This window comes from Acanthopagrus latus, chromosome 20, assembly GCF_904848185.1.
Source record: "Acanthopagrus latus isolate v.2019 chromosome 20, fAcaLat1.1, whole genome shotgun sequence".
Classification (NCBI taxonomy): domain Eukaryota; kingdom Metazoa; phylum Chordata; class Actinopteri; order Spariformes; family Sparidae; genus Acanthopagrus; species Acanthopagrus latus.
The window spans coordinates 22,559,751-22,579,679 of NC_051058.1; the positions used below are offsets into that span (position 1 = coordinate 22,559,751).

Below are 19,929 nucleotides of genomic sequence, written 5' to 3' on the forward strand. Positions count from 1 at the left end.
ATACAAGTCTCCACAAAAGAGAAATGTTTATGTTTTTGGCGAATGAGTTGCACAGCACGGAAATCTGAAAAAAACACATACCTCACACCCAGGCATGAAAGAAAAACAAATGATAAAAACAACATTGTTCCTGGCTCCAGTCAGTTTGTTCAACAGTGAAGGTGATTATAATGCAATAAGAACCTGACATGAAACTTTGTGATTTTAAAATGGCACTTATATTCTGTTGAATGCAGGCTTCTGTCGAAACTCTCAAAATGACGCATGACCTCACTATTTCTAAAATCTTCTACAACCCTGTGAGAAACTGGCAGGAATCCTTAGTGGAAGAAGGGTGGAAGAAGAGACACAGATCTGAAAGATGGTCAGCATATGTAATCTGTATTCCCTTGTTTGAAATGAGAGTTGACCATACACATTCAAGATGTGTTCAGACATTTATTTATTTAATTATTATCTTATGTTATTTTTAGTTGCTGCATGTTGGTGCTGCAGTTGAGCGCCATCCACTCCACCACACTTCAACCCATCAGCAGGTTACAGTGAGAAGAAATAAGACTTGTTGTATGTGTCCTAAGCTGTGCACTTTAAAATTTCATTATTATTGGAATTTACATCAAACAAACTATTGACCAATATAATTCACTGTTCCGATCAATGAACAGGTGAGAAGTCATGTGAGACTATGACTTATATCTGTTCAGCTGAGGCGTAAACTTAATTTGATTTGTTCTATTCTGTGTATTTAGAAACAAATACATTCCATTACATGAAGGTATTGATTAATTGTCAGAGAACAGGGATCTCCGGAGCAGAAGGTGGCTGTAATGCACCATTAAGCTGGATGCCAATCGCTGTAAAACCAGAAGAAGAAGAAGAAGAAGAAGAAGAAGAAGAAAGAAGCGAGATCTCAGTTTGTATTTATTATCCTGTTTCCTGTGTCTCTCGTGAGATCTCTGCACAACTGGGAACACAACCCTCGCGAGACCGTACGAGATCCAAGATGGCGGCGCCTATCTGTCCGAGCTTCTCTCCTCCGTCATAAAACTTTGGTTTCTTTTCTATTTTTCTTCATCTACTGTTTCTTCTTCACTATAAACCGGACCACAGCACCGCAGCAACCGGAACAAAACATCGACGGGTGTTTCTACAGAATCTGAATCATGAACGAGGACGATACAGCCGGAGCGAACACGGGAATAACCCGCTCGACTCGGAGCAACAAAAGACTCCGACAGAGTTCACCCTCCAGCTCAGGTACACCACCACCCACATCTCCTACACAACCATCTTATATACAAGTAAGCGACTTAGACTGCATCCAAATGTCCGGACTTTTGCGGACGTTGCGGTTGCGGAAGTGTGTGAATGCCGACGGCTGTTCAAAACCCCAAAATCAACACAGCCTATTAAAACTCCACACAGACTGTAGCTGTGTCCCGAATCAGGGTCTGCACACGTCAAGGACCCGCACTTTGCGGTCTTCCCGAAGGAGTGTACTTCAGTGTGGCCCCGCAGGCCGCGTCAACTTTGTTTAAATGGGACAGTCTACCCTTCGGAGCATTTCCTGGTTGCGTCACCAGATGTTCCCGCCCCTACACGTACGTCACGATGTATGCAGCCCAGATCCGTTAAACTGTAAAGTAAAGTTTGACTGTCAGATCGGTTCGAGCTGCAGGAGTTCCTGATTTCTTTTCTAATCCTCCTGCTTGTGGAGTTAGAGGAGAAATGGCTCTGGTGTATGTCCGGCTGAGAGGACCGTGGAGAGGTAAACCTGTTATTGAATCCACATAATGTTATCAATATTATCATTATTAGCTAGCTAACAGTTAGGGGTAAAAACATACCGATACATTAGGTTAATGCTGACATATAAACTGCTGATCACCACGTATGGTTTTATTTTAATTTTAAAGGCGTTATTCCTGTTTAAATTGTATTTTAGTTTAGTATTTTTGTTTGTTGGAATGATTTATAACAATTATTATTATTTTTATTATTATTATTATTATAATTATTATTAAATTGTCATTCTTGCCTCTTTCTTAAAACATTCTTAATGACATGGCAGCCGTCTATCGAGTCAGAACCGCAGACCTAGTTGATGGATGATGTGGTGGACAGAGGAGACAGGACCCCCAAACACCCTTAGTACCGACCCAGATGATGTCCCACTGACACCATCCAGCCCAGCAGCACTGCAGGGACTCCTGCTCAGCCTGTTACTGTCCATCATCTATAACTGTTATAATACTGTTTTTAATGACAATTGTTTTTGTTAATAGTGAATAATAATGCTGTAATTTTGGCAAATAGTTGTAAATGTTAAGATCTTAATAAAAGAAAACATTAAATCCCTTGTCCCTTGTCAATCCCTGAAAAGTAGCACTATTTCTGTTTGCGGTCATAAATTGTTCTTAAGTTGTAACTACTAAATAGAATAGACAATGTGTAACAATAGAACAATATTTTATTTAATGAATTATACAAAATGAAGAATTCTGAACAAATAATTTAAAAATAACTCACACATTAACTAAAGAACAACAGATATAATGCAAGGATTGCCTCTCCACCTTTGTGTCCTGTTTTGTGCACAGCTTGTGCTTTTTGCACACGCTGCTCGCCCTGATTTTTAACTGTTTTGGGTCGCTCAAAAATTATTTTGTCCTGCTGTTGTCACAAGTTCACACTAAGTCAATCTAGAGTGGCACCAAAAATGTTGCAGTTGACTAAATAAGTAAAGTTTGTTGAGAATAAAGAATGGAAAATTAGGGAAAAAAAAAAAGATTTACAGCATCGGCAAGTCTGAGGAGGCACATGAGAGTCCACACTGGAGTGAAACTATTCAGTTGTGATGTTTGTAGGAAGAGATTCATGCAACAGAGTAGTCTGAAGAGACACATGAGAATTCACACAGGAGAGAAACCATTTGGTTGTGATGTTTGTGGGAAGCGATTCATCGTGCAGGGACATCTGAAGAGACAGTGAATCTAGAGTGGCACCAAAAATGTTGCAGTTGACTAAATAAGTAAAGTTTGTTGAGAATAAAGAATGGAAAATTAGAAGAAAATGATGTGAAAAGAAGGTGTAAAGACTACCTTGCTGCGTAATACCATCATTATGATTGAACATGTTTTTGTCCTGGATCCTGTGTGGGAATTACTGATTTTCTTTGGAAGTGATTCTTTGGGGATTTGATTCTTTGTACCATGAAATGTAAGTGGACTAATCTAGTCCTGGATCCTTCTGAGAACTCCATCTTTCATGCAATTGTTTAGTTCTTATTGATTTTTAATTGTTATTAATGCCCTAGGAAATGGCTCCCAACATTTCTGTGTGTGTGTGTCAATGTTCCCCTCAGATGTCCAGCAGCTGTTTGTGATTAAAGAAGAGGTTTCCCCGGAGTGGTGCCCTAGCCAGGAACAGATGGACCCAGAGCCCCTACACATAAAGGAAGAACAGGAAGAACACTGGACCAGTCAGAAGGGAGAGCAGCTTAATGGACTGAAGGAGACTGATATGTCCAGGTTCCCATCTACTGCTGTTCCTGTGAAGACTGAAGATGATGAAGAGAAACCGCAGCGTTCAGAGCTTCATCAAAGCCGAACTGAGGACAACAGAGAGGCAGAGCTTCCAGCCAGCAGCTCAACAACACAGATAAAAACAGAAACTGATGAAAAGGACAGTGTAGGATCTGAACCTGCCAGGAATCAAGAACCAGAAAGTCATCCACAGTTAAATGCTGATGAAGAGGGTTCGGACTGTCCTGAGACTGATGTCAGTTCTGGTGAGTGGCAAGATTCTGGACCTGAAACTAAAGAGAGTGACAGTGCTTTGGATGCTGGGGAAAGAATTCTGAAAGGAGATAAACCATTTGGTTGTGATGCTTGTGGTAAAAGATATACAGCACTGGGAACCCTTAGGACGCACATGAGAGTCCACACCGGAGTGAAACCATTCAGTTGTGATGTTTGTAGGAAGAGATTCAATCAGCAAGGACATCTGAAGAGCCACATGAAAGTCCACACAGGAGAGAAACCATTTGGTTGTGATGTTTGTGGAAAAAGACTTGGGGACCGGCAAAGTCTGAGGAGACACATGATAGTTCACACAGGAGAGAAACCATTTGGCTGTGATGTTTGTGGTAAAAGATTTACAGCACTGGCAAGTCTGAGGAGGCACATGAGAGTCCACACCGGAGTGAAACCATTCAGTTGTGATGTTTGTAGGAAGAGATTCATCCAGCAGAGCCATCTGAAAAGACACATGAGAATTCACACAGGAGAGAAACCATTTGCTTGTGATGTTTGTGGGAAGCGATTCATCGTGCAGGGACATCTGAAGAGACACATGCAAGTCCACACAGGAAAGAAACCATTTGGTTGTGATGTTTGTGGAAAAAGATTTGGGGACCGGCAAAGTCTGAGGGGACACATGAGAGTTCACGGAGGAGAGAAACCATTCAGTTGTGATGTTTGTGGGAACAGATTCATGCAGCAGGGACATCTGAAGGGACACATGAGAGTCCACGCAGGAGAGAAACCATTTGGTTGTGATTACTGTGGGGAGCGCTTTAAATATCAGGGAAATCTAGAGAGACACATGAGAGTCCACACAGGAGAGGAAGCATTTGGCTGTAGTGATTGTGGAAAAAGATTTGTGGAACCGGCAAGTCTTATTCTACACATGCGAGTTCACACAAGGGAGAAACCATTTGGATGTGATGTTTGTGGAAAAAGATTTGGGAAAGGGAAACGTCTGAGGACACACATGACAGTCCACAGAAGAACGAAATGGTTTATTTGTAATGTTTGTGGGAACAGATTCACGCAGCAGGCATATCTAAGGAGACACATGAAAGTCCACACAGGAGAGAAACCATTTGCTTGTGAAGTTTGTGGGAACAGATTCATCGACCAGGGACATCTGAAGACACACATGAGAATCCACACAGGAGAGAAACCATTTGCTTGTGAGCTTTGTGGGAAAAGACTTGCGAAACGGGCAAGTCTTACTTCACACATGAGGCTCCACACAGAAGAGAAACCATTTGCTTGTGATTATTGTGAGGAAAGCTTTACAAGACAGGGAAGTCTGAAGAGACACAGGACAGTTCACACAGGAGAGAAACCATTTGGTTGTGGTTCTTGTGGGAAAAGCTTTACAAGACAGGGAAGTCTGAAGATACACATGCAAATTCACTCAGGGGAGAGACCATTTGCTTGTGATGTTTGTGGAAAGAGATTCATCCAGAAGTGTCATCTTAAGACACACATGAGAGTTCACACAGGAGAGAAATGTTTGTGACATTTGTGGAAAATTAGTTGCACAGCATGGAAATCTGAAAAAGCACATGAGGGTTCACACTGTAGAGAAACCATTTGACTGTGAGGTTAGTGGGAAAGGATTAAGTCAACAAGCAAGACTCAAGACACATTAACGTTCTCTCAGGTCAGACATGCATTTCTCTTATGTTTCTATTCATTGTTTAAAGAGAGCCCTCCTGGGTTTATTTTTTGTTTTTGTATATTGTGGTTGCCATGAAAAATAAACAACAGTTAAAAGAATCTGCCTTAGTCAAGGTTTTTCTATAGAATTTACAAATGGGTTCAAGTATACAGAGACAACTGGTCTCCACAGCAAAGAGCTGCTCTTTATTCACAGGTGAGGTGTATAATTGATTGAAATTTGTGACTTTCAGTTTAAAGAATGTGTTCAAACAGGCTGACACACATATACACACACGCCCACACACTTGTGAACATAATGTTATACTGCAAGCTTGCTCATGTACACCCACATGAACATACATAATGATTAATAGGATGCTTGTCTCTGTTTGACTATTTTTAGTTCTCAAAAGACCTAAAAATAGTTAAAAACATTAAAATTGGAGGTGTAAAGGTGTAAAGACTACCTTGCAGCTCAATACCTTCTCTATAATTGAACATGTTCTTGTGCTTGATCCTGTGTGGGAATTACTAATTTTCATTGGAATAGATTCTTTGGTGATTTGATTCTTTGTACCATGAAAAAGTAAGTGGACTCAACTTGTCCTGGATCTTACTGAGATCTCCATCTCTCATGCACTTGATTAGTTCACATTGATTTTTGATTTGTTATTAATTTCCAAGGAAATGGCTCCCAACATTTCTTGTGTTTTTCAGTGTTTTCTTCAGATACCCAGCAGCCGTTGGAGATTAAAGAAGAGTTTTCCCCTGAGTGGTGCCCGAGCCTGGACCAGGAGGACAAAGGGCCCCTACAAGTAAAGGAGGAACAGGAAGAACTCTGTATCAAGGAACTGAATGGGCTGGAGGAGGATGACATCACCAGGTCCTCATTTAGTGCTTTCAGTGGTGAAGATGATGAGAAATCTCAGTCCTCACAGCTTCATCGAAGCCAAACCAAAGACAACAGAGAGGCAGAGCCTCCAGCCAGCGAGTCATCAACACAAATAAAAAAAGAAACTGATGGAGAGGACAGTGGACGATCTGAACCCTCCACAAACAGAGATCCAGATAGTCATCCACAATTGTATACTGATGAAAAGGGGTCAGACTGTTCAGAGACTGATTTGCAGAAGAGTGCTAATGTTGTAGAGAAACCATTTGGTTGTGATGTTTGTGGTACAAGATTTAGCCATAAGAAAACTCACAATAGACACATGCGAGTCCATAAAGGAGAGAAACCATATACTTGTGATGTTTGTGGGATAAGATTCACACAGCAGGGAAATCTGAAGAGACACATGAGAGTCCACACAGGAGAGAAACCATTTGGTTGTGATATTTGTGGGAAAAATTTTACCTTTCAGGCAAGTCTTAGTTCACACAGGAGAGTCCACACAGGAAACAAACCATTTGGTTGTGATGTCTGTGGGAAAAAATTCACATTTAAGGCAAATCTTAGTTCACACATGAGAGTCCATACAGGAGAAAAACCATTCAGTTGTCATATTTGTGGGACAAGATTTAGCCATAAGAAAACTCAGGATAGACACATGAGAGTACACACAGGAGAGAAACCATTTGCTTGTGATGTTTGTGGGAAAAGATTTATACAACAAGGAAATATGAAGAGACACATGAGAGTCCACACAAGAAAAATAGCATTTGGATGTGATGTGTGTGGGAAAAAATTTACCTTTCAGGCTAAACTTAGTTCACATATGAAAGTCCACACAGGATAATAAACATATGTTTGTGGGTAAAAGTTTTCAGATAAGGTCTCTGACAATTCACAGAGGATTCGTAATCATTTGATTGCGATTCATGTGGGAAAACATTCACACAACATGCAAGTCTCGAGATCAAAGTTACTTGGGTTAGAAACTTCTCAGGGGGATGACTTGTTTTTTCTGTTCTTGTTTTTCTTTCCCTGGGGATTATGTTCATTTTTAAAATAAATTCTTGTTTTGTCTTTGTCTTTGTAAGAAATTAAAAATGTGCCAAAAATCTGTCAATCTAAGTGTTTATTTTGTTTGTCACATAGACTTTCAAATAGACTCATTCCCAAGTTTCAGTCCTACCCCTTGAACACCTTGCCCCTCAAGACAAGATTCTTTGATCAATACTTGTGTGACAGTGCTTGCATCTTGTTTCAAGGGAAAAACTTCAACCTATATTGGAACATTTCAACAATTACAAAGCAATATTTCTTTCCCTCACTTGGAGTTAGCTCAATGAAATCCGTTTGCAATTGAGTGAGAGATTTTTCTGGAGGTGCATGTAGACTCACTCAAACACTCTTACCTGAGTTGTTAGAAGACAAGTCACACACAATTTTGGCAGGAAATTAGTAAAGCCTCTTATGAGCCACTATCTGTTAATTTCCTCACACCCCCCACTCTAACCCATACCAATATTTATCTCTGATTATACAGTCTGCTTTCTTCGCCTTCATCTAGAGTAGGGAGGAAAGTGTCAGGATTAAGAACAGTATAATTTTTCACAGTAATGTGGCAGTTCTAGAACTGTATCTATCTCACCCATCTACCTTCTGACAAATTAGCCATTTTCTGTTCGATCATAATCATTGTGACTGCATGTTGTACATGTAGAGTCAAGTCTGAATAGCTTATTATGACTTATAATGCCATTACAGCTTTCTCAGCAGCAGCGGATGTTTTGAGACATATATTATTAGACATGCAGAGCAACTGTAGAGGTGAGCAGCATTTTCAGACAGGGATTTCTTTCGGTCGGATAACAACAAAGGAAAAAATAGCCGTCAAGGAAGTATTTTATTCAAAATAAACACAAGAGAAAGCAAAAAAAAAAATACATGCAATGAAAGATTGGAAAACAACATTAAAGACAGTTTTCACAGAAAAACCATTACAATTAGAATGTTTCTTGGCTGAGTGGACTTTTAACTCTTGTACCACAAATGAAAGAACAAAGTGGTGTGCCTCCTGTGAAAGCCTTGCATCTGTTTTTCTCATATTTCCCTGTTGTGTAAATCTTTTACGCAAAAATTGCATATATATGGTTTCTCTCATGTGTTGGCTTCCATGTATTTGTCCAGAATTCTCCTCGGACTGAATCTTTTCTCGCAGTCACCACAGCTAAATGTTTTTTTTCTCCTGTGTGTCCCAAGATTTTTCTTTTGGATAAATCTTTTCACACTAAAAATAAAAATTACTGGCTGGCAACAAGTCTAAATATTTGATAAATAATAATGTTAAAGCAAAGCAAAGAGGCCTTTTATCTGTAGAGTCTTAGAGAGCAAACGTAAATGTCCAGATGCTCTTCGCTTATAATTTTAAAGAAATATACAACTCAGATATGGAAAAAACGTTACCTAACCCTATTCCCAAAAATGTATTTAAACATATCCTAAAACACCTATTCCAGACAAGCCCAAAATACATTTACAGGCAGGGTTTTGAATGTTTTTTTCTGACATGATTTAAAAATGAACAGATTACACATTTTTTATTTTACAGGAGATATGTAAGCACCTGTCTATAATGTAAATCTGCAGAGTTAAAGGCAAATAAAGGCATTTTGTGGACACACTGTAAAACATAGTAATGAAAAAAGCTTTAATTTAAAAAAAACATATGAGAAAGACCCATCAAAATACAATGGAAATATGAAGCACAATGAATCTATTCTACAATAAACCCGGCAACCGAACACTTCTGTCCTGAATGGACACTCATGTGTGTCTTCAGAGTTCCCTGTTGTGTAAATCTTTTACCACAGACAACACAACCAAATGGTTTTTCTCCTGTGTGCACTCTTGCGTGTCTCCTAAGACTCCCCCTTTCTGTAAATCTATTTCCACAAACATCACAGCCAAATGGTTTCTCCCCTGTGTGGACTCTCATGTGTTTTTTAAGATTTGTGTTCAAGCTAAATCTTGTTCCACAAACATCACAACCAAATGGGCGATCTCCTGTGTGGACTCTCATGTGCGTAACAAGATTTGTCTTAAAGCTGTATCTTGTCCCACAATCATCACAAACAAATGGTTTCTCTCCTGTGTGGACTCTCATGTGTCTCTTCAGGCCTCCCTGATGTGTAAATCTTTTTCCACAATCACCACAGCCGTATGGTTTCTCTCCTGTGTGGACTCTCATGTGTTTATTCAGATTTCCCTGTTCTGTAAATCCTTTCCCACAATGACAACAACTAAATGGTTTCTCTCCTGTGTGGACTCTCATGTGTGTCTCAAGATGTCCCTGCTGGATGAATCTCTTTCCACAAACGTCACAGCTGAATGGTTTCACTCCTGCATGGACTCTCATGTGTCTCCTCAGACTTCCTCGATCTGTAAATAGTTTTTCACAAACATCACAACTGAATGATTTATCTCCTCTGGGGACTCTCCTGTGTGTCTCAAGACTTTCCCCAGCACTACATCCCACATCATTTACATGAGCTTCTATATATTTTGGAGCATTTGAACCTGACTCAGGTGCCGTGGTCTCCTCCAACCCACTGTCACTCTCTTTAGTTTCAGGTCCAGAACCTGACAAAGGTTCTTGCCAATCATCAGAACTGACATCAGTCTCAGAACAGTCTGAAGCCTTTTCATCAGTATTTAACTGTGTATGACTATCTGGTCCTTGGTTACTGACAGGTTCAAATCCCCCACTGTCCTCTCCATCAGTTTCTGCTTTTATCTGTGTTGCTGAGCTGCTGGCTGGAGGCTCTGCCGCTCTGCTGTCCTCATTTTGACTTTGATGAAGCTGTAAAGTCTGAGGTTTATCTTCATCATCTTCACTCTTCACAGTGACGGCAATGAATGGGAACCTGGTGATATCAGCCTCCTTCAGCCTGTTAAGCTGCTCTCCCTCCTGACTGGTCCAGAGTTCTTTGTTTTCCTCTTTTATGTGGAGGGGTTCTGGGTCCTCCTCATACAGGCTGGAGCTCCACTCAGGGGAAACCTCTTCTTTAACCACCAACAGCTGCTGGACATCTGCATGGAAACATTTAAACACACAAAGAAATATGGGAGGTTTTTTCTTGGATATATAAAAAACACATAGGAAAAGATTTAAAACCTTGCTAAAATGTGAAAGATGGCACTCCCTTAAGAAATGTTTGGCTACAGGACATGGGCATGTGTCAGTAGAAGTAGTGAGCAATGAGGTAGACTTTAATCTAACAAGATGGAAATGGCAGATTTATAATGCAATATTTACAAAGGTGCACAAAGGAACACCAACCCAGCAATCAAACATCACTCCATGGTCAAATTGCACATTGTGCAAGCTAAGCCAAGTTTCTTGTGATGAAAAACATTTTGATCACTTGAAGCCCTTGTAGGAATGTGTCAGCACACCTGAAAACTGCTTTGCTGATTAGTGAAGCAATAAACTTGGCCTTCCTCGGGCTAGTTGAGTATCTGGAGCATGACTAATGTGAATTAGATTATAGACTTGGCAGAAAATGTATGCAATGTAAGCATGTTGTTCGTCCCTTTATTTTTTGGTGGGAAGGCTCCTTTTTGCAGTCTGACCGCAGGCTCATCAGTGATATCTGGTCAGACCAACCTGTTTTATCAATCATTTGGAGGAAATCCAGTGGTTAGCCTACTGTCTGAAATGTAATCTTTTCTTTCATTTTCTAGAAACATTTCTTTATCAGAAGTCATACGACGTAGATATGTTGGGTTTTAGTGTTTTTCTCCATCATCTCCCACTGACTTCAATATAGCTGTCACCAAGGCCTGGCTAAAGACCAGGATGTCGAAATAAATCTGGACGCATTTTGCAGTACTGGAGCCAGCATGCTTTTCTGGTTATTCTGATTCTGACCCACAATCCTCTGCGCAGCGGAAGACACGTCGCATAAGTCACTGTGTGTCACGCAAATGTAAACAAAGCACAGAGAGCACAAACATTTGAGAGCTCACTGACAGATGACAGATGAAAGCAGGTTAAAGTATAAATACCACGTTATTTGTGCTCCAGAGTTTCAAGCTAAGACTGCGACGGATATCCGAGCAAGAGGGTCAAAGTTCAAGTTCATCACGAAGTAGTATGTCCCCATTGTATGAATACTGCTTACAACAGTGTGTTGTGTGTTGTAGGGGATGTGGATGTTGGTGTACCTGCGCTGGAGCGTCTTTCGTCCTTGTTCATGATGCCACATCTGTTAAAACACTCGTCGGTGTTTTGTTCCAGGCGGCCCGCGGTCGTTTTGTGTTGTGGTCCGGTTTTGGATTGACAACGAGAAACAGGAGATGACGAAAATTTAAACCAAAAATGTTTAAATGTTCCGAGGAAAGAGGTTTGTTTACACAGCAGTGTAGTGGGTGGGGGCCGCCATCTTTGATCTCGCACTGTCTCGTGAGAGCTACGTTCACACGGGACGACGCGAGATCCAAGATGGCGCCGCCCTGTCACCAGATAACTAAATTCCTCTTTTCGGACACAACAACCTTTCGTATCGATTCTTTTTGTCCCGATTTGCCGTTCTCACCTCAAAACCGGACCACAATACCGAAGGACCTGGACCATCCGGAACCAAACACCGAGGAGTGTTGACCAGATTCAGCATCATGAACACCAGTACAGTCGTCACCAAAACGGGTAAAATCAGCTCTTCATTTACTGCCACATCTGGTTCTTACAATTAAGCCACTTTCAGAAATATTCGGACCTATGATGGTATGTGAGCACATATATCTATTATATAAATTAAATGTATTTTACAAAACGTTTCCAGAATATGTTTACTATGAAAACCTTAACTAAGGTAAAACATCAAACACGGTCATGAACGTTTCATCGATATTGAACTATGTTTGTATGTTGACAACCAGCTCATCATACAGAAGTCTCACCATGCTTGGGACGTGGAGGATCATTGATATTAAAGTAACACATTGCTTATCTTTCTCAGTATAGCTCACTGGCTAACTTTAGCTTTTTTAGGCTGAAATCAGCCAAGTTATGAACATGTGGTGCAGTGATGCAGACATTTTAAAATCTGGCACAGGGACGTCATCGCCCATCATGATGATTGATAGTGGAGATCTTCATATGTCAGTAAATTTTGCTCAACCCTACTTTGTAAAGGCGTCCACAGACATTTCTGTTTCAGCTCCATAGATTAATAATTTATCAACCTTTTCATGTTTAATAATCGTCATTGAAATGTCACTGCGGTCATGGTGTACAGGTATGTGTGCCATGCCTATCAGTTGTACGCGTCCTGTTTCTTTTGATTCATTGATGAAACACAGCTGGTTAAACTGCTTTGAGCTTCTTATTTTCAGTTCTTGAGGTCTAATGAGAGGCTGCAGCTCATTTTGATTTTAAAAAATCACCACAAACTAAATAATTCTTCTGTGGAAACAGACTTTCAATAAAACAATATTGCTGAAATTAAAATACCGAGTAAACTGAAGAAGATGGAGAACACAGAAATCAGTAAGTCCTCCTCTCTCTGCTGATGAGATTCAAACCCTACAGGTAGGCAGGAGGGGCTGTCTCACAAGCGTTTGTCTGATTTCTTCTTAGTGTGCTGTTTTTATGTTAATATTTTGCTAACAGTATCAATCATGCTAGTGTGCTGTGCTTGTGTAGTACATCGCAGTGGATGACAGGCTGCAGACAGATTGAATATTATTTTCTACATGTTTACATGTTTGAGCTTGTTGTAACAAATATTTGAGTGATGAAGACTTAATCCCTGCTCACTTATCATCACTGATGGTTGCATCATCCAGATAGTTAATGTTCTAGTTCTGATTTCAAATGTTACTTAAGGGGACTCCATCTTTCACATTTTTGATGTGATATTTTTTAGAAAAAAATAATAGTTTCCTGGAAAGTCCCTGCAAACATTTGTCTTGTGTGTGTTTCAGTGTTCCCTGCAGATGTCCAGCAGCTGTTGGTGATTAAAGAAGAGGTTTCCCCTGAGTGGAGCCCCAGGCTGGACCAGAAGGACCCAGAGCCCCTACACATAAAAGAAGAACAGGAGGAACTCTGGACCAGTCAGGAGGGAGAGCAGCTTCATGGACTGGAGGAGGCTGATATCACCAGGCCATCATTTACTGCCTTCACTGTGAAGAGTGAAGATGATGAAGAGAAACTTCAGACTTCACAGTTTCATCAAATCCAAACTGAGGACAACAGAGAGGCAGAGCCTCCAGCCAGCAGCTCAGCAACACAGATAAAAGCAGAAACTGATGGAGAGGACAGTGGGGGATCTGAACCTGTAAGGAACCAAGAACCAGATCGTCATACACAGCTAAATACTGATGAGGAGGGTTCAGACTTTTCTGAGACAGAGGTCAGTTCTGATGATTGGCAAGAACCTTTGTCAGATTCTGGACCTGAAACTGAAGAGAGTGATGACAATGATGATGATGAATGTTGTGGATTGAAGAAAAAGGTAAACACACAGACGAGAGACAACAGCGGAGGAAAATCATTTGGTTGTGATATTTGTGGGAAAAGATTTACACAACAGCGTAATCTAAAGCCACACATGAGAATTCACACTGGAGAGAAACCTTTTGGCTGTGGTGAGTGTGGAAAAAGATTCAACCAGCAGTCACACCTTGAGAGACACATGAGAGTCCACAGGGGAGAGAAACCATTTGGTTGTGATGTTTGTGGGGCAACATTCTGCCTTAAAAAAACTCTTGAGAAACACATGAAAGTCCACACGGGAGAGAAACCATTTGGCTGTGGTGATTGTGGGAGAAGATTTAGAGAGCAGAAACGTCTAAAGACGCACATGAGAGTCCACACAGGAGAGAAACCATTTGGTTGTGACATTTGTGGGAAAAGATTTACACTACAGGGACCTCTGAAGACACACATGAAAATCCACACAGAAGAGAAACCATTTAGTTGTGATGTTTGTGGGGCAAAATTTCACCGCAAGACATACCTTGATACTCACATGAGAGTCCACACAGGTGAAAAACCATTTGGCTGTGATGTGTGTGGAATAAGATTTAGTGTTCAATCAAATCTTAAGAGACATATGGGAGTCCACACAGGGGAGAAACCGTTTTGCTGTGGCGATTGTGGGAAAAGATTTAGGGGGCAAAGACGTCTGACATTACACATGAGAGTCCACACAGGAGAGAAACCATTTAGTTGTGACGTGTGTGAAAAAAAGTTCACAGAGCAGGGAAGTCTGAAGACGCACATGAGACTCCACTCGGGAGAGAAACCATTTGGCTGTGATGTTTGTGGGACAAGATTCAACTTTAAGTCAAGCTTCGAGACACACATGCGATTCCACAGAGGAGAGAGACCATTTGGCTGCAGTGAGTGTGGAAAAAGATTTACAGGAAAGGGAAATCTTAAGAAACACATGATTGTCCACTCAAGAGACAAACCCTTTGGCTGTGATGTTTGTGGCGAAAGATTTAAGGAACAGAGAAATCTTATGAAACACAAGAGAGTACATTCAGGATAGAACTGTTCAGATGCAGAGTGTTTTAGTAAAATGGTTTCAAAGTCCTTCATTGTGTCATTGTTTTTGGATGAATCCTTTTCATGTCTTTCTTTTAAATCATGTAAATGAAAAAGGAAAGAAAACATTTGCCACAAATTTATCAACAAGGCCTTCAGGCTCATTCGTGATAATACAACCACAAATAAGTGTTGAACACCGCAGTTTAAATTAGTATTATGCCGCACATCATGGCAGCACAGTGACTAGAGTTGTTTCCTCACAGCAAGAAGATCCTGAGTTTCCAGGTCAGAGTTTCTGACTTTAAATCAAACATAGATCATGTCAGAGGTTAAAATATTTTGCTACTGGAATAAGATCCAACATATTTCATGTATTGTTACTGATTGATCGATAATCGATTGTTAAGGCAGCCAACTATCAATTAAGGAAATTACTTAAAATTTGCCTCCCTAATCGGAACTTTAATTCCTGCCCTTAAGACCACAACAGCCAACTAGTGATCAGGTAGACAGGAGACCCACTCTCTGTTGCCTTCCCTCTCTCCTGAGCCACTAACATGCCAGACATGCGATGATTGATGCGTCATGTTATGGTATTATACAGTTTATGTAGATTTTCTAACTTGGGAATTATACAAGTTTATGTATTTCTTTGCATTTTACGCTTTGTATAGGCTGTTTATCCTCCCAATCACTTGTCTTTGACTATTTTATATACACAGTTAGTGTAAATAAGGAAATAAAGAACTATAATGAGGATGTTTCTTATATGTTATTATATTTCTTTCATTCTTAAGCAGGGGTACACAAAGCCGTGTAGCCAATAAAGTAACCGTGTTTTATGAACTCCCTGAATTCATGATCCACCGGAGGAGAGCATCCTACAGGGAGGGTACAGCTGGTATGTAGGGCCTCTCTGTCTTCCTCTCCTCTCATCTTTCACACTCTCTTCGTCGTCACACCCTGAGCACTGATGAACCACATGACTGTTACTTCTTGAGTTCCTTCTCCATCTTCAGCATGTCAGAGAACTCTGCAGGGCAGGGAGGGGAACACAAAGAGACGAGGTGAGGCTGGGAGCTGCGTTTGGTTTGTTAGATCTTGTTTTTTGCTTCATGCAATTATTATATATTTCTTAAGAACTAAATATAACCGTTTGACATTATATTGACATTGATTATATTGTCACTGATATTGACATTATGCTGAGTTTGTTGAGTTCATTCTATTAACTTTCTATGTTCTGACTACAGTGTGATTCAGCCTGATGTTAAGAGTCTATTTTACCCTCAGATATGAAGAGCTACTAACTGCTGACCCTTAGTGGTGACTACAGGCCAATGCACCACAGAGAGTAAAATGTAAAACACCTTGCCTCTATAGTCGATGCGTCCGTCTCCATCAGTGTCAACAGCCTGGATCATGGCCTCCACCTCCTCATCAGAGAGGGGAGCTGATGGGGTTGCAGTTGGCACAGTTGACCGAATGTACCTTTGGAAAAAGAAACGAGCAAGAGATCTCAAGTTAATGACCAAATCTATGCAGCAAAGGTTTTTATATTCCCACTTCTACTAGAATTACTATAAAAAAGTAATAATAACAACAAGAATAGTATAATAACGAGTTTCACAGGCTGGTCTATCCAGAGACGAGCACAGATAATGACTGTTTTTGATATTTTCTATAAATATGTGGATGATATGTATTATGTAAAACATCAGCATTTTCCTTTAAATGAGAATTGGGTTCATACTTGATCTCATTCCACTCTATGTAGCCGCTGCCATCTTTGTCGAGCATCCTGAAGGCCTTCTTGATGGCCTCCTCTCGCTGCTCGGAGGTCTTGAACTGCCTCATGTACTCCAGAAACCGGCTGTAGTGGAAGATTCCTGCAGAGAATCACAGAAGATGACGTCAGACAAGTGAGTTCATCATCATGACGCACACGTAACTCATCATACCTGTCACTGTTGATTAATGACTGCCATCGCAAAAGCTCTCTCTTACACACACACACACACACACACACAGAGTGTCACCCTGTGATGTCATCCCTGGAGGCATGTGGTCGATGTCCTGCTCTGTGAGAGAAGCGCCCATGGCCACAGCCATCTTCTTCATCTGTGGTCGAAATTCTTCCTCCATGTTCTTCAGGTGCGTCCTGAGCTGGATAACATGACTGTGATAATTCAGCTGTTAGTGACGGATTATAATCGTGTTTGGAAGACCGACGCTGGCATAAATTGAAATAGAGGAATAAATAAATAATGAAATAAATTATTATTCCATTAAATGCACCAAAAATGAAAACCCATGGCATGAATGTAAATAATACATTTATTTTGCCTTATTTTTTCATTTTTCTCCCTATTGTCTCACTATTTATTCATTTTTTTTTTTTTTTTTAACATTTCTTTTATGCATTTCTGCTTGATTATGCAAACAAGGAGGCTGTTATTGAAAGTATGTCATGGGATTAACTCTTCACCTATTTATTCACGTGTGATTTTGAACTCTGTGTTACTTATACTGAATCTTAAATGTCTTATTGTAAGTAGGAAATACTGGTTATCTACAAGCTGTCAGTCACTTGTTACTTATCATAATATGATTTTACATACCAAATATAAGATATTACAGTATTTTGGGAGATGCAAGTAATCAGCTTCTAGCAGACTTTAATTGAGAATAATTGCCTGTACATTAAATATGAAGCCAGCAGCCTTTTAGCATAACTCTGAACTCTAAGTGTAAACAACGCTTAATGTTTCATGGAGCAGTTATTAGAGCAGTGGTTGCCGGGCAACTGTTCCTGGCTCCAGCGACCTTCATCTCTGCCAGAAAGCAAAATATTAATTTTCCTGAATGTTGAAGTTTACTTTCTTTTTTGCTGATTTCTTTTCGTTAAATACTTTGTTTCTGTCATTCCGTGCTGCTTCCCTTCCTCTTCTCTCAGTACTATTTTCTTTCTGTTCTATATTCCTTTGTTTTCCTTTTTGCTATCTGATTCAAGGGGGTCAAAGGATAGAAAAACCTTCTCTTTGGGCTGTTTGGGTGGAATTGACTTGACACGATTAATTTGTCTAACTTCTCACTTAAATCGTGGAGATACAAGGTACAAGGTATCAACAAACTCATGCCTATAACTTCTTTAATATGATATAGTACATTTTGAAAGATCTGCTGTAATGTTCACTGCATTCAAGGCATCAGTGGTATGAAAAGTGACTCTAGTGTTACTGTAAAACTTTTAGGATATGTGGAAATAATAATTTTTTAACCAAAGATATTTTATGAGTGGAAATAAACCCAAATCTAGCTATTGGGCCTACATGTGGATTTAATGTACCTATATTTAGGTCCAATCTTTAAACTATTATAAAAAGCTGTTCTATTCTGCTATTCCAGTGTGAATAACATTAAAAATGTTTAATAACCTCACAAAATAAAGTGGAATCTAAATAGGAAGAATACCTCTCAGTGCACAACAGCTACTGGAGTGGACAGATGTCTGTCACACATAAAAATATATGAGAAAGATTATTATAAAAACCTTTATCAAAAAAATACATATAATATTTTCTTCTCAAAATGATATATGAGATATATAAAGGAAGTCTTTTGTCCTGCGGTGGTTGGAACATGGCACTCAAGCTTGTATAGTTAGAAATGTAACACCTGCTCATCACCCTACAATGATTCCTGGTCACAAGCCAACAAGCTCTTCTGTCTTTAATTTCTTGGCAGATTTAGAGGCTTATTAATCACCGCTTACACTGAACGTTGCCCACATTAATACAACCTCGCTCACTTTGTTAAGTGATTAGTCATAGATGGGTTACTCATTCTGAGGTAGATCACAGATATTTTGTGTCTCAGTCTTGCTAATATCTGTAAACGCTGATCTCAGACGACACGTCATGTCAGTCTGTGCGTATCACATGAGACTGTTTCTGATTGCAGATCAGCATTAGCATGTATGCAGAAAGCAAACAGAGTATTACTGCGACTCCACTGGTTGTTTCATCATTCCTCTTCTCTATTCCCTGCCCTCAGTTTCACACCAACATTTGCACTTCAAGAACTCTCTTATCAAGATGAATGTGAGCTTCTCCTCACTGGCTGGAGGTTATAAAGAAACTCCATGAATCAGACAAGACCGTTCTGCTCTGAATCTACAAGTTCTAAAGAGAAAAAGACAGAAATTGAGCCAGAGCTCGTTTGCAACTTTTGCAAATGAGCTCTGTGACAGCAGAAGAGCAAATTAGTCCACTACATCATGCAAAGCAACTCTGAAAATATTGGAGATCATTACAGACCAGTCACCAGGTTCATCCAATCTACCAGTTTCCCCTTTAACATATTATGTCCAGTGCTACTCACCAGATTCAAGGTTTCCTGGTACAGCTGACCCTCCCCCTCTCTCTGTCTCTTATATACAGGAAGGATGGAGCCACCGGTGGCCTTGCACCTGTCTTGCTCGCCCCGGTGGAGCCATTCTCCATGAAAGCTTTGGCTCCTTTGCTGCAGACAATCTCTCCAGATGTAGTGGAACAAGACCCCACATTTGGCCTGTTGATGGGGTTGAACTGGAGGACAGCCACCCTTTAAAGGGGTTCAACTGCAGGCCAGCCTTGGCACAGAGCATGAAAAGTTTTGAGTGATATTTCTGCAGTGGAAATATTGAATCATAAAAGTCATTCCTGAATCCATTAGTTTTTGCAAAATTTCATGAGTAACTGGTGACCGCCGGAGAAGAGCAACTTAACAGCCACCAGTAACTGTTTTTCCCTTGAATACATTTGAGGTGAGGGGACATGTGATATGTGCGCAGTGTTTTCACTTATCCCTCCTCAAGCCAGCAATCATCATTTCAATAAAAGATCCTTGGCTTCTTCTCTCAAGGTTAGATGTGAAATAAATGGCTCAATGCTTTGTAGGAGACTAAAATCCCAGCCTGAGTCAGACACTCTGCACTTCTGCCAGGGCCCCAGAGTGTCTGAGAGTCTGGCACCAGGTCAGAGACAGAT

The 19,929-nt window shown here is 40.3% G+C and overlaps 4 protein-coding genes across 10 annotated transcripts; 2 read left to right on the forward strand and 2 right to left on the reverse strand.

The window, feature by feature from the left end:
* The first annotated feature begins 797 nt into the window (after positions 1–797).
* Positions 798–7,459, forward strand: LOC119009426 (zinc finger protein 260-like). Of its 4 annotated transcripts, none has more exons than XM_037080684.1 (3): positions 798–1,257; positions 3,365–3,790; positions 6,171–7,459. In XM_037080684.1, exons 1-3 carry the CDS (start codon positions 1,164–1,166, stop codon positions 7,190–7,192), a joined length of 1,542 nt encoding a protein of 513 aa, XP_036936579.1. In that variant the 5' UTR covers positions 798–1,163; the 3' UTR covers positions 7,193–7,459. The 4 variants fall into 4 exon arrangements, 2 of the variants coding, with proteins under 2 accessions (XP_036936579.1, XP_036936578.1); XR_005071733.1 differs by having other exon boundaries at positions 809–1,257; positions 3,365–5,454; positions 6,171–6,294; XR_005071734.1 differs by having other exon boundaries at positions 809–1,257; positions 3,365–5,454; positions 6,183–6,271.
* A 773-nt stretch (positions 7,460–8,232) lies between these two features.
* On the reverse strand, positions 8,233–11,798 carry LOC119009431 (zinc finger protein OZF-like). Its single transcript, XM_037080693.1, has 2 exons — positions 11,569–11,798; positions 8,233–10,431 (listed from the first exon to the last, which is right to left on the reverse strand). Exons 1-2 carry the CDS (start codon positions 11,597–11,599, stop codon positions 9,116–9,118), a joined length of 1,347 nt encoding a protein of 448 aa, XP_036936588.1. The 5' UTR covers positions 11,600–11,798; the 3' UTR covers positions 8,233–9,115.
* LOC119009428 (gastrula zinc finger protein XlCGF57.1-like) lies at positions 10,473–15,656 on the forward strand. Of its 3 annotated transcripts, XM_037080688.1 has the most exons (3): positions 11,846–12,049; positions 13,330–14,123; positions 14,208–15,656. In XM_037080688.1, exons 1-3 carry the CDS (start codon positions 12,019–12,021, stop codon positions 14,898–14,900), a joined length of 1,518 nt encoding a protein of 505 aa, XP_036936583.1. In that variant the 5' UTR covers positions 11,846–12,018; the 3' UTR covers positions 14,901–15,656. The 3 variants fall into 3 exon arrangements, with proteins under 3 accessions (XP_036936582.1, XP_036936581.1, XP_036936583.1); XM_037080687.1 differs by lacking the exon at positions 11,846–12,049 and adding an exon at positions 10,473–11,495 and having other exon boundaries at positions 13,330–15,656; XM_037080686.1 differs by having other exon boundaries at positions 11,843–12,049; positions 13,330–15,656.
* A 146-nt stretch (positions 15,657–15,802) lies between these two features.
* LOC119009433 (parvalbumin-like EF-hand-containing protein) lies at positions 15,803–17,262 on the reverse strand. Of its 2 annotated transcripts, XM_037080695.1 has the most exons (4): positions 16,939–17,262; positions 16,653–16,788; positions 16,275–16,390; positions 15,803–15,932 (listed from the first exon to the last, which is right to left on the reverse strand). In XM_037080695.1, the coding sequence occupies exons 1-4, from the start codon at positions 17,042–17,044 to the stop codon at positions 15,889–15,891; spliced, it is 402 nt and encodes a 133-aa protein (XP_036936590.1). In that variant the 5' UTR covers positions 17,045–17,262; the 3' UTR covers positions 15,803–15,888. The 2 variants fall into 2 exon arrangements, with proteins under 2 accessions (XP_036936590.1, XP_036936589.1); XM_037080694.1 differs by having other exon boundaries at positions 15,846–16,390.
* Positions 17,263–19,929: the final 2,667 nt, after the last annotated feature.